Raw genomic sequence first — 11,620 nt, forward strand, 5'->3', positions numbered from 1 at the left:
CCAATCTGACCTTGAATGTTTCCAGGGGTGGGGCATCTCCCACCTCTCTGGTTAATCTGTTCCAGGCTTTTACCACCTTTAGTGTAAAAAACTTCTTCCTTTCATCTCTAATCAACCCTCTCTTAGTTTAAACTCATTCCCCTGGTCCTATTGCAACAGGCCCTGCTAAAATGCTTGTTTCCATCTTCCTCTTTTTGTTAGGAGTTTCCTTGGTGTTCTCGCTTTGAAGGCTCTTCCAGCCCCTCTGAGGTTACAAACCTCCTCTGGATTTTCACCTGCTGAACTCAGGTGCTGTTCTCCTGCTCTCAACAGGAGATCTCTCCACTCCTCCTGCCTCTACCCCAGCTACTTCTAATTCACCTGCTCTCGAGCACCAGTGACCGGACCTTCCAAGTCTCACTCTGGCGCTGTGGAATTAAGATTTCCTCATGTCAGTGGGAAATACCTGCCTAGCAGGGCCTGCAACAGTGTCTTTACCTGCAAGCTCCCGCAAATGGCTCAGGTGTGACACCCATCAGTGCCCCGGTCATTGCCCGCCACAGGCAGGCACAGCACGGGCTCTGCCATTGCTCCTGCCGACAGGGAAGATGCTGCACCTGATGTCACCCCGTGCCCCACTTCACTGCCGCTCCCGGGCACTTCCTGCATGAACTCGGAGTAGAAAACTGATCCTCCAGGCTAAAGTCAACACTCAAACTGCTAGCACGAACTAAGTAAGGAACTTCATTCACTGCATCTCAAAATGACCCCCAAATTGGAACCCACTGGGTATTTCCACCAAGACTCGCCACCTCAGTGTGAGAGCAGCCTCCAGCCTCCCCTGGCAGTCCGCACGATGAAAGTGCGAGGGCGGGGTTATTCCCGTGCCCGCGGGCGGGCCCGTCCCGGCACACGGAGCGGCCCCGGCTGCGCAGGCGCCGCGCTCCGGGCAGTTGTGGCCGCGCCGGAAAGTTGAGCTGGGAGTGCCGCGAGTGCCGAGCCGAGCCCGCCGCCGACCCCGCCATGTCGGGCTCCTCCAACGTGGCGGCCATGAAGAAGGTGGTGCAGCAGCTGCGCCTGGAGGCCAGTGTGACCCGCGTGAAGGTGAGCGCGGAGCCGCGACGGGACGGGACGGCGCGGACGCGCCGCCATTTCACCGCCCCGGGGCCGCGCCCGCCGCGCCGGGGCCGGGCCGGGGCCGCCGGCTCCCACCTGCCCTGCCCCGCCCCGCGGACCCGGCTGGGCGGCGGCCACCGGGCTTCTCCCGGGGCTCCGTCGGGGTTCCCCGGCCGAGGCGAGCCCGGATCGGCAGCGTAGTCGCGTCCGCTCCGCCGCCACCCCTGCCCGGGGCACGGCCGCTCGCTCCCCGCCGCCCCTCGGGGCCGCTCCCCAGCCGAAGCGCTCCCTGGGGCGAGGTGCGCGGCCCGCCCTGCCCGTCCGTGCCCTCGGAGCGAGGAGCGCCCTTCCCTCGGGCTCTGCGGGGAGCCCGCCCGGGCGGGGCGCACAACAGGCTGGGCTGGCCCGGCACGGCAAGATGGAGATGTCTCTGCCAGGCACACCGAGTGCATTGAACTTGTGCCGCGCCGGGGCGAGACCGCGCCTGGCACGGCAGAGAAATCGGGCAAACTGCAGATACCGAGCGCCAGCGGAAGATGCAACTTTTTGAAACTTCCATCGCTTTATTGTATGAGTTCAGAGTTACGGCAAAGAAAAGCAAGACAAAGAATTTTTCACTGATCAGTTTTTAGCAAGGCACAGCATGCCAAAAACCCCTTATAAGGGTGCTCAGAACCCCATTATCTCATCATAAGGATGGCTTTCCAAGGGAGCCTGAAATGCAAGTTCAGTGTTGTAGAACATGTTAAACCATAGACAGTGTTTTTGAATTGTTTATGCCAGAACAAGGATCTTCATATATTTAATAAAGTAATCTCCAAGATCTTGCTCATCTGTCACCCTTCATACTTAAAAGTTTACTATGGTAATTAAAACTTCCAAATCAGTTCTCATTCTTACATTGTTCATCTTCTTGTCTTTAAGAAACAAAAAAGCTACAATGAAATTATTACATAAAATCTACATAAACTGTATTGTAGAATAATTTAGTAATATTCTATGTACTTTTCAACATAAAAACCACATCCTTGGTAAAGCACATTCAGTGAATTCTAATGCCAGCTTTTATTATAACTAGGTTTCTCAAGCTGCAGCTGACTTGAAGCAATTCTGCCTGCAGAATGCCCAACACGATCCCCTACTGACGGGAGTATCATCAAGTACAAATCCATTCAGACCCCAGAAAGTTTGTTCCTTTTTGTAATTATGTGAACTACTTCAGTATCTTTCAGTGGTAAGTTCTTGAATTACAATTCATAAACTCTTTTGTCATTTAAATGAGACAGGCTCTATGAAAGGCACTCAGAAACATCTGACTTGTGCAGCTGGTGTTAGTCTCGATCCCCATTTTTGGTCCTTTCTCCTTTTTTCTGGTCACAGCTCTGTAGTGGACATGTGCTGGCCATTGGTATTATGAGCAGCACTGCTGGTGCAGAGCTTCCACCAGTTTGTGTAGCAGAATGGTGGGACCAGCTACTTACTGAGCTGCTCTTTGGACCAACAGTAATTGTACTGTATCTTCCTCTCTATAAGGGTATTACTTCCCTTTTCTCACTTAGAATTGATGTAGTGAATCCTAATTGTGGCAGATAAAACAGACTTTGGTTCTTAAATTTCTAATGAACAGTTCCAAAAACAGATTAGTGGTGGTGGTCCCCAAGAAGAGCATGGACCACTGGGGGGTGAGAGGCCCTCTCTGCCAAAAGAAAAAAGTATGATCTTTTTAAGAAGTAGTTACTTTTAAAAGCCCATATGCCACTCAAGTAAGCTACTACAGGGGTAGCAGTTTAAATAACTAGAAACAGTGGAATACTCATTTGGATTTTCATTCCAGAGCTTTCATAGGCTCATTAGCACTACTGCTATCACCAGGAAGACTACTCACTCATCTGCCATTTTGGTGACTAGATTTTAGGCTAACCTCTTTAGAAAGGTGAGTTTTAGATCCACAATAATTTTGCCAAAATTCAGAGAGTCACAATAACTCGGTTATTTTGACCACATTAAATGCATGATGATTTTACCGTGTTCTCTTTTACCATGTTCTCTTTTCCTGTTGCCCCTTGACGTGGATCTGTTGGAGATGAGAGCTCAGATGTGATTTCAAAGCACCTGATACACAGTTAACCATAGTTCACAATCCTTACAAATCTCATAGTGAGTTGTAACCTTGAAAAATTCTGGTTGTGTAGCTGACCTCTGTCATCCAAAGAACTGTAGTTTGCTAGATTTAAATTGTGCTGTTAGTCAGCTTTATAGAAGGGTGACCGCAGTCAGATTGGATTGATAAAATTGTTCTCCCCACAAGCAGACTGTAGAAAAGTTGCAGATGTGTGTACTAGCAGAATAACCACGTTTAAAGGCTACAATAGTAACAACACAGAAGTTGATCTGTAACTATTTAACAAGCAAAACTACATCCCACATTGTTTTGAGCAGTGAATTACAACAGTATAACTGAAATGTGCTTTAGAGTTCTTGTAGCTTTTAAAGTTACTTCTGTTGTGAATTTTTGCCAATTGCTGTTATTTTAAAAAAACCCTCAGATGTTACACTAGTGTAGCTTCAGCTGTAAGCATTAATCCAAGGAAGAAATCAAATCATCTGTAAGCATTATAGACTGAAAATTTACACAAAGCCAAATAAACTGTACTTAATCTGTGACATGTACAATTGCCCACCGAGGTTTGCCAAGGTTAAGAAATTCCTGGATTCCTGGGTGTGGATGTAGGAAGACAGTGTTTCCTCTGTCTCACACCACACCTGCATACACAGGGCTTAATATCTTCTTTCTCTGCTACAGCCTTTGGAATGGAACTAATTTCTGGTTTAGTTACACTACCTCTAGGTGAAACTCCTTCACTTTGCAGTATCTGTTGCAGGCACTTCCTGAAAAGAGGTGATTCTTTGTGTTTTCTTGATGAGCCAGTAGCGTTTGTGTTTGCACAGTCAGCACCACCTCACCGAGGAGGAAGTGTAATTTGTTAGTTACACAACAAATTCCCTGCTTTTCAAAGGCAAAGTAGAAACCTGGTGTTTTGGTGAGCAGAAAGTGACTGGGAACAGCTCCTTCTTTCACTTAGCAGTTTGGTTTCAAGTAGACACTAAGCTTCAGTTCTTTTGTAAGAGCTTTGATTATCTTATTGTATCTTTGGGCATGACTTCATTTCAAGTTTATTTCTTAAACTACTAAAACAGCTGTGGAAAAAGAAGATATTTTTTCCTAAACAGTTGTCCATGGCATAATCTTAAATATGTACTCTTTGATTTGCTGATACCTTTCTAACTAGATTTTGGTTTTGTTTTTCAGATCTTTTAGCATCTTTTCCTACCTGCAGATGTGTGTACGGGCAGAGTGCCTCAAGGAGCGGCCTGGTTAGAAGTCTGTAAAAAAGCTTAGCTTTAACGTGCCAAATCTAACTCTAAAAGTGCTACTGTCGTCAAACTTCTTACCATCTACCTCTCCAGATGAACTGTATGTTAGTTATGGATTTCTGTTTCATACGGGAATCAGTTTTATACGCCAAGCAAAAAATAAAAGCGTCTTGACTTAGTCTGGTCTTGAAATTACTGTAAGAATTAGATTAACTTCTGGGCATGGTGGCACCTCACAGACAGTGCATCACTCTGTAGCAGCTGGAGAGCAGAGAGAGGAGTGTAAATATTCTCTGCTGCTGCAAGTCTGCCTGGGGTTAACAGTCCTTCAGAACAATGAGGCTCCAGCAGTACCATACTTAGAAGCATAACAGAAATAGAACAGAAAAAAAAATGGGACTGTTTATAATTCAGCTATACAGCTGGGCCATATCATAGACATCACATTAGGACAGAGTAAATTATTCTTAATCTTAATGAGGAATTCTGCCCTAGGAGATAACTTACTCTATGTGCCTTCTTATTCATTAGGTAAATATGAAAAAGCACTTACAGCTGTACATGAAAAGAAAGTAGCTCAAAGAAAACTTGACCTTTTAGCTGCCAGTGAATGTGCCAACTTCAGGCAAAACAGTAGTTTATGTGCAGATAATACAAACTTGAGTGTTGCTGTGAGGCTGAAGAAGCATTTTTAAAATTTTAATGGGGAAAACCCTGCTCAGAGACCTCACAGTTACTGAGCAGCATTTTTAAATGATAGCTTTATGAATGTCCTGTAAGGGGGTTTTACAAGTTCTTTCCCATCCTTTCAACTGCTTTGGGTATACAGACCTCTTGTCAATGTGATACTTACAGAAGAGATGCCTGTAGGAGTTATGCATATTGTTTTTGTAACTTCAGCAACATGCCTATTTTATGCAAAATGCTAATGAAATAAAATACCATGGATTTCATGGATTGCATACTGCCTTCTCTGTGTTCTCTGGATAGGAGAACCTTTTTGGAAAAACTCTACCCATACTGTCAGGAACAGCATTCTGTAAGTTAGAAATAAGTTTCAAATATTTATCTCTTACCTGATTAACTGAAGATGTCTGGGTTAACTGAAAAAATAAAACGGAACTGTAAAACTAGAAATATTTTATTTTGAAAATTTCTTTAACCAACATGTTTTCTGTCTTTGATGTTGTGAAGCATAATCTGTTTCTACAGCACAGCAGCACTTCTGGCAAATCCTTAGTGATGGCTAAATGACAAGTTGCTCAAATACAGCCATAGTTTTTCCTGCTAAACTGGAAAAAGTTGCTGTCCTTGTCATGTTGGCTACAAAAAGGAAGAGAGGCACATCCTATTTGATCTGCTGCTGTAGAAAGTTTTAATGTTCAGTATCATTATCATTCATTAGTAGTCTAAGATCATCCATAGTTCAAAGCAGCTGCTGTATTCCTGGTCACCAGCAACTGGCAGATTTCACTTACAAATGGAATTTTCTTCTACTTGTGTCCATTTCTCGACGCTGAAATTTAAAAGAAAAGTTGTTTACCAGCAAGTTCATGCAACAGGATGAAACAAACAAGGATGGCCACTCCACTTTATAGCAGGGCAGAAAGTGAAATGTAGTTATTGTACAGTAGAGTTGCAAATAAGTAGTTATGGTATATTAACATTCATTGTCCTTGCTATTTTTATTTTTTATTTGAAATACAGCAGGATGCTTCTGCTTTGCATGACTTTTAAAATACACCTCTAAATAGTTAAGTTAAATACTTTGACACTGAGAACTGCATTTATACCACTTTTCTAGGGTAAGATTTTTAGTTACATTTCATGTCAGATTTAGTCTCCCCAAGCAGAACTATTATCATTACTAAGACATACCTTATGAATCCACTCATACTCTCCAAATTTGGAATCAAAGGTTCCTTTTTGAAGTGACCTCAGCTTCAATGTAAAACGTGGCCCAAGTTCTTGAATTCCCACTTTCTTTTCACTCTTGAAGATATATCTTGGGGAAGAAAAGAATTAAAATTAGGAATTAAGTTACAAGATTATTCTCTCTCACTTGTAAATGAGTATTGTGGAAAATGTCACCTGTGGAATCTGAAAAAGATGTAGTCTCTCTGGTTGTGAAATGTAGCTACTTGTCTCCCAATGAACTGAGGATCGTGTGGGAAGAGCGCAGCAAACATGCGGCCGATGGAATGGCCGAGGCGCGTTGTGAAATTATTCAGGATCACTTCAGGGACGTGTTCCGTGGGCTCCTTCCCTTTCCGCTGAAATCACAGTAACAAGAATGCAAAGAACAGACTGAATGCAAAAGGATTTTAATGTATTACCAAAGAGGTGTTTGAAATAGAAGGACAGGGCCAAAACCAGGCCCTAATCATTCTTTCAAACACAATCTAAGTTCATAAACACGTAAAGGAGCGGCTGGTAACATAAGGATCTTTGGTTCAACAATATAAATTCAATGAAAAAAGCACAAATAATTTTACATTTTCTCCTGCACCATTTTTTACTCTTAGCAGAACCTGTTATAGTAGACAATGCACTCTACCTGTCATAGAAGTATTCCCTCCATACCAACTAGGGATATATGGGACTGAGGGTATATGGGCTTCTTTATTAAAAACTAAGTAGAGATTACTTATTTCAAAGAAGAAAACCCATTTTACTGCAAATTACTTAGGGCTAAGTAAGCAATAGTAAGAAGAGGTGACAGGGCTATAGGAACAAGAAGATCTCAGTTTTATTCAAGACAAACTACATCTAATGAAACCTTTACACTGCTGATTTCATATACCCTATTGTGTGTATGCTAGACATGTGGTATTTCCTACTGATGTAGGTTATCATCTGCTGTTTAATGATATGATTTTAAAAATACTTGTCAGATTATAAAATACTTGGCAGTTAAAGAAATACAGCAAATAAGCTTGAAAATGGAAATATGCTGCTTATGAAGTAGAATACACTAGTCCTTAGTCTCCTGTTAGCTTGCCAAAAAACACATTTACAAGATCAAGCTGAATCATATCAAAATGCAGTTTTGACAGTTGAAGTAGACTGGATATATTTATAATTAACAAAGAGATAACCCATTTTTCAAATTTTTTTGAGTCTCACCTTTATTTCTTTACGCAAACGCACACTACTCATTCTAAAATGAGCAGTTGGACCATCAGGCAGGTGACTTAAAACAAGACCATCTGTGCACCAAGTTAAAAAAAAGGCTGGTAAAATCAAGCATGTAATTTACAGAGGAATATTCAATGCAAAATGCAGTATTACGTTAAGAGATTTCGATCCATAATCTATTCCCAAGGTTTTGTTGTATGTTCAAACATACATTCCCAAACTAGTTAAGTAGCTTTCTGAAGGATGTCCATTACATGCTAACAAGGGTTCTCCTTTATTGCTTTCTCATTTAACAAATTCGTAAATTTTCTGGCATGTTTTATCTAGCCAGAAAAAAAAAAGATGGATCGTCCTGGTCAGAAAAACTTGTTAATTAATCAAACTGTTATATTTACTGAAATAATAACTGCTTAACCATGCATTACAAACAAGAAAAAAGTGCCAACACTTTTTTTAATCAATCCAAGTTCCATTAGCCATCAGACACTCAAGTTGGCACAGTGATTTTTAGCTCTGAAGAGAAAGAAAACAGAGTAAAGTAGATCTCTGATGTGCATGACAGAATTGTTTCCTTTCCCTGATAAATACACAAAAGGATACTTGGTATTTTGCGATCTTCATTAATGACAATTAAATCTGTGAAGTCCCTTGCAATGCACTGTGGAATGATTCTTTTCAAAGCCAGCCCTCTTCGGTAGAAGACGTGTGAGTTGGGTATAACAGTAGCCAGCTGCTCACAGAATCTCACTGTTCTCTGCAAAACAGGGGAGTTAAATTGCAGGGTGCAGGATTCAGCTGTTAGGATAACAGAAGGTTGGTCATTCCAACTACACTCCTTGAGCATATATTACTTCCAGTATCTCTTTAAAGATAAGCTATTAAATTACTTCATTCAGTTAGTGCAAAAAATTTGCAGTAAAGAATGCAGTACACCAGAGATTTTTTTAAGGACTTTTTTCCTCTTCCTCCATCACAGAAAAGCAGGAAAATGTAAAAAGCATACTCTCCACATTCATTATTTATAAAGGACACTCCTTTATAAAAAGTTCACAGAATCTCAAAATACAATATAACTACTTCTTCATGAACTCCTGTCTGAGTTTTCAGACCAACTGTTTGAGGTGTATTTTTTATTATTTTTAAACCAATTTCTTTTATGGCTTTCAAAAATGTCAGTAATCTCTTCAATCAGGCAATGCTGATCATTTCAATACAAGAACATATGCACAAGTTTGGGGGGTTTTTGTGTAGGAAACAAACAGTGCTGGAGAAACCAATGGATTACATACACATACAAGGTTATTGTTGGGCACTAAGTAAAATGACAGAAAAAATCCATGTGTATGCTATTATCTTCAGTTTTAATGTAACAATCACAGGATGAAAACCCTGGTATCTTATAACCATTTGGTTTCCAAGTAAAACATACGTACCCCACGAGGTCGGTCTGATGTTGTAATAAGAATTTTGGGAACAGTCTGTCTATTAAAGTATGGTGCAAATTCATCAGTTGCTTCATCAAAGGCAACCTGGAAGAACAGAAGTTTTGTTAAATCCACCATGTACAAAATACCTGAGGAACAATTGTTCAATGGGATCTAAATTTTAATTCACAAGATCTATTCTGTAATTAATCACCTGAAGGCACATGGTTTTCACATTTTTAAGAATCTAATGTGATGAACATGGGCAGCTTTTACTACCAATATCAGTATGGCAATTATTAAATACAGATAGTGAAAGAATGACATCACCTCTTAGTAAACCCATCATGTGTAAAAAGTAATTAATCAACAGATTAACAGGAAAGTGGGGATTATTCAGTTTCATCAGTCAGTTTATGTCCCTTGTCAGAAAAACAATGATTAACTTATTAGCACATGCAGTTACCTCTTCGTCATTGGGATCTACAGTGGTTTCATCATACACTCGTTGATTTTCAATAGTCTTTGGTACAGGTTTTGGAGGTGCCTAAAATACAGAAAATTGATTAACATAACATATTAATGTCATTAAATGCATTGCAAAATGCCACATTCTATCACACACTATGATAATACAGTTTGTATTTCTATAGAGAACTGCAAGTATTATTTATTTGATGCCACTTTTAAAAAGAAGTTACATAACTTTAATTAAAATATGCACAGCTATTGGGACACCAGAGAGCATCAGATGCAGAGAAGCACCACTGGAACAACGTCACAACTTTTTTTTGTTTCAAAACAAAACAAAACAAAAAAACAGGGGAACTTTCTTTCCATTTGTATTTCTTCTGTAGAAGAAAAGGATTCTGCTTTCAACTGCAACACATTTTAACCTTGATATCTAGAATTTAATGACTAATAGCCCTTAATGTTTACCCTGTTAACTTACACTACTCTAGTGAGACTATTGTAATACAGGAACTCACATCTGACTATCTTCAATCAGTCCAGGAAGGAAGCAAAACCGTTCCTCACAGCTAGGCTTGGAATCCAGCAGATAACTGGTCTGGGGATGGTTTGGATAGCTCTGATTGTTTTAATCTACCCAGAAATTAAAATTGGAGTACAATTCCTAATAATATCAACACAAGTGCCACAGCAATCACATCAGAGACAACTTTTCAGGAGTGGTGTTATGTCATTAAGTTTAAAACTCATCCTGCCTGTTTATAGCATCATTTAACACAGGAGCAACAAGGTTTCTGAAGTCAGCTGTTTGATATCTCTGCTAGACAGCAGCGTCTCTGAAGGCTACCACAGCCAGCGAGCACAGACCGCATACAATCATAGAATGGTTTGGCTGGAAGGGACCTCTAAAGGCCATCTATTCCAGTGCAGTGAGCAGGGACATCTTGGACCAGACCAGGCTGCTCTGGGCCGCTCAAACTGCCTTGAGCGTTTCCAGGGATAGGGCATCCACTCTGGGCATCCTGCTGCAGTGTTTTATCACCTTCACTGTATTCACTGCTCCGCTTCCCTGAATTCTGCGGAGAAACCCTTTGGCTCAGGAAGCTGAGGAGCCCCAGCTCCGGGCAGAGCTGCAGGACCCTCACCCTGGCGAGCATCGCCCCGTTCGCGGCGGGGAAAGAGCGGCCTCGCCGCCACACCGGCTCCTGCGGCCGGAACCCTTACTTTGTCTCCGAGAGCCTCTCGCTCTTTCCTCCTCTTCTTCTTGAGGGCCAACTTCTCCTGCGGACAGAGGAACAGCGCTCCGTTAGCCAGACTCGCCAGGCCCAGGCCTCCCCCGCCCCGCGGCAGCAGCCCACCCCACCTTCCTCTGCTGCTGCTTCCAGCGAAGGAACATGAAGTGCCGACGCTGCTTGTTCTTGATCTCGGACACGCTGAAGGTGGGCGGGAAGAGCACCCGCTCCGGGGCGGGCGGGCCGGCGCCATCCCCCGGCCCGGGCCCGCTGCCCTCACCCGCCATGGCGCTGCTGCCGCTACGGGGCGGGGCCGGCCCCTCACCCTTGGCCTCTGCCCCGCCGGGCGGTGCCGCGCATGCGCGGCACGGGGTTCGCGCGGCGGGCTCAGGGCGGGTTCGCTCCGGGCAGGGCGGGGCGGGGCGGAGCGGAGCGGAGCGCGGGCATGGCGCGCCCACCGTCACTGAGTGTTCCCAGGCGGAAGGGACCCAGGAGCGTCATCATTCCTGCTCTTGGCCCTGCACGGGACCCCAGGAGTCACACCGTGTGCACATACCGTGTGCCAAACGCTCCTCGAACCTCTCAGGCTGGTGTGGTCACCACTGCCCTGGGGAGCTGTTCCAGTGCCCAAACACCCTCTGGGTGGAGAAACTTCTCCTGACATCCAACCGAAACCTGCCCTGACTCAACTTCAGGCCATTCCCTCGGGTCCTGTCAGTGTCACTGAGCAGAGATCAGTGCCTGCTGCTCCTCTTCCCCTCCCGAGGAAGCTGTGACTGCAGTGAGCTCTGCCCTCAGTCTCCTCCAGGCTGAACAGACCCAGTGCCCTCAGCTGCTCCTCACAGCTTCCCCTCGAGGCCCTTCACCACCTTTGTTGCCCTCCTC

The 11,620-nt window shown here is 43.6% G+C and overlaps 2 protein-coding genes across 2 annotated transcripts; one reads left to right on the top strand and one right to left on the bottom strand.

Moving 5' to 3' along the window:
• The first annotated feature begins 897 nt into the window (after positions 1 to 897).
• Positions 898 to 5,432, top strand: GNG5 (G protein subunit gamma 5). Its single transcript, XM_071436390.1, has 3 exons — positions 898 to 1,083; positions 2,174 to 2,329; positions 4,406 to 5,432. Exons 1-2 carry the CDS (start codon positions 1,003 to 1,005, stop codon positions 2,297 to 2,299), a joined length of 207 nt encoding a protein of 68 aa, XP_071292491.1. The 5' UTR covers positions 898 to 1,002; the 3' UTR covers positions 2,300 to 2,329; positions 4,406 to 5,432.
• A 161-nt stretch (positions 5,433 to 5,593) lies between these two features.
• RPF1 (ribosome production factor 1 homolog) lies at positions 5,594 to 11,080 on the bottom strand. The gene is made up of 9 exons (XM_071436389.1): positions 10,867 to 11,080; positions 10,728 to 10,784; positions 9,499 to 9,579; positions 9,042 to 9,137; positions 8,209 to 8,362; positions 7,597 to 7,679; positions 6,562 to 6,743; positions 6,349 to 6,475; positions 5,594 to 5,986 (listed from the first exon to the last, which is right to left on the bottom strand). Exons 1-9 carry the CDS (start codon positions 11,020 to 11,022, stop codon positions 5,945 to 5,947), a joined length of 978 nt encoding a protein of 325 aa, XP_071292490.1. The 5' UTR covers positions 11,023 to 11,080; the 3' UTR covers positions 5,594 to 5,944.
• Positions 11,081 to 11,620: the final 540 nt, after the last annotated feature.

Source organism: Agelaius tricolor, unplaced genomic scaffold (genome assembly GCF_023055355.1).
Source record: "Agelaius tricolor isolate 1412-34295 unplaced genomic scaffold, bAgeTri1.0.p SCAF_11, whole genome shotgun sequence".
Classification (NCBI taxonomy): domain Eukaryota; kingdom Metazoa; phylum Chordata; class Aves; order Passeriformes; family Icteridae; genus Agelaius; species Agelaius tricolor.

Coding starts and splice junctions, on each gene's coding strand:
- GNG5 (XM_071436390.1), top strand. CDS start 1,003: ATGTCGGGCTCCTCCAACGTGGCGGCCATGAAGAAGGTGGTGCAGCAG. Junction 1,084..2,173: donor CCAGTGTGACCCGCGTGAAG/GTGAGCGCGGAG, acceptor TATTATAACTAG/GTTTCTCAAGCTGCAGCTGA.
- RPF1 (XM_071436389.1), bottom strand. CDS start 11,022: ATGGCGGGTGAGGGCAGCGGGCCCGGGCCGGGGGATGGCGCCGGCCCG. Junction 10,785..10,866: donor GGAAGCAGCAGCAGAGGAAG/GTGGGGTGGGCT, acceptor CTCTGTCCGCAG/GAGAAGTTGGCCCTCAAGAA. Junction 9,138..9,498: donor TAGATCCCAATGACGAAGAG/GTAACTGCATGT, acceptor CTGTTCTTCCAG/GTTGCCTTTGATGAAGCAAC.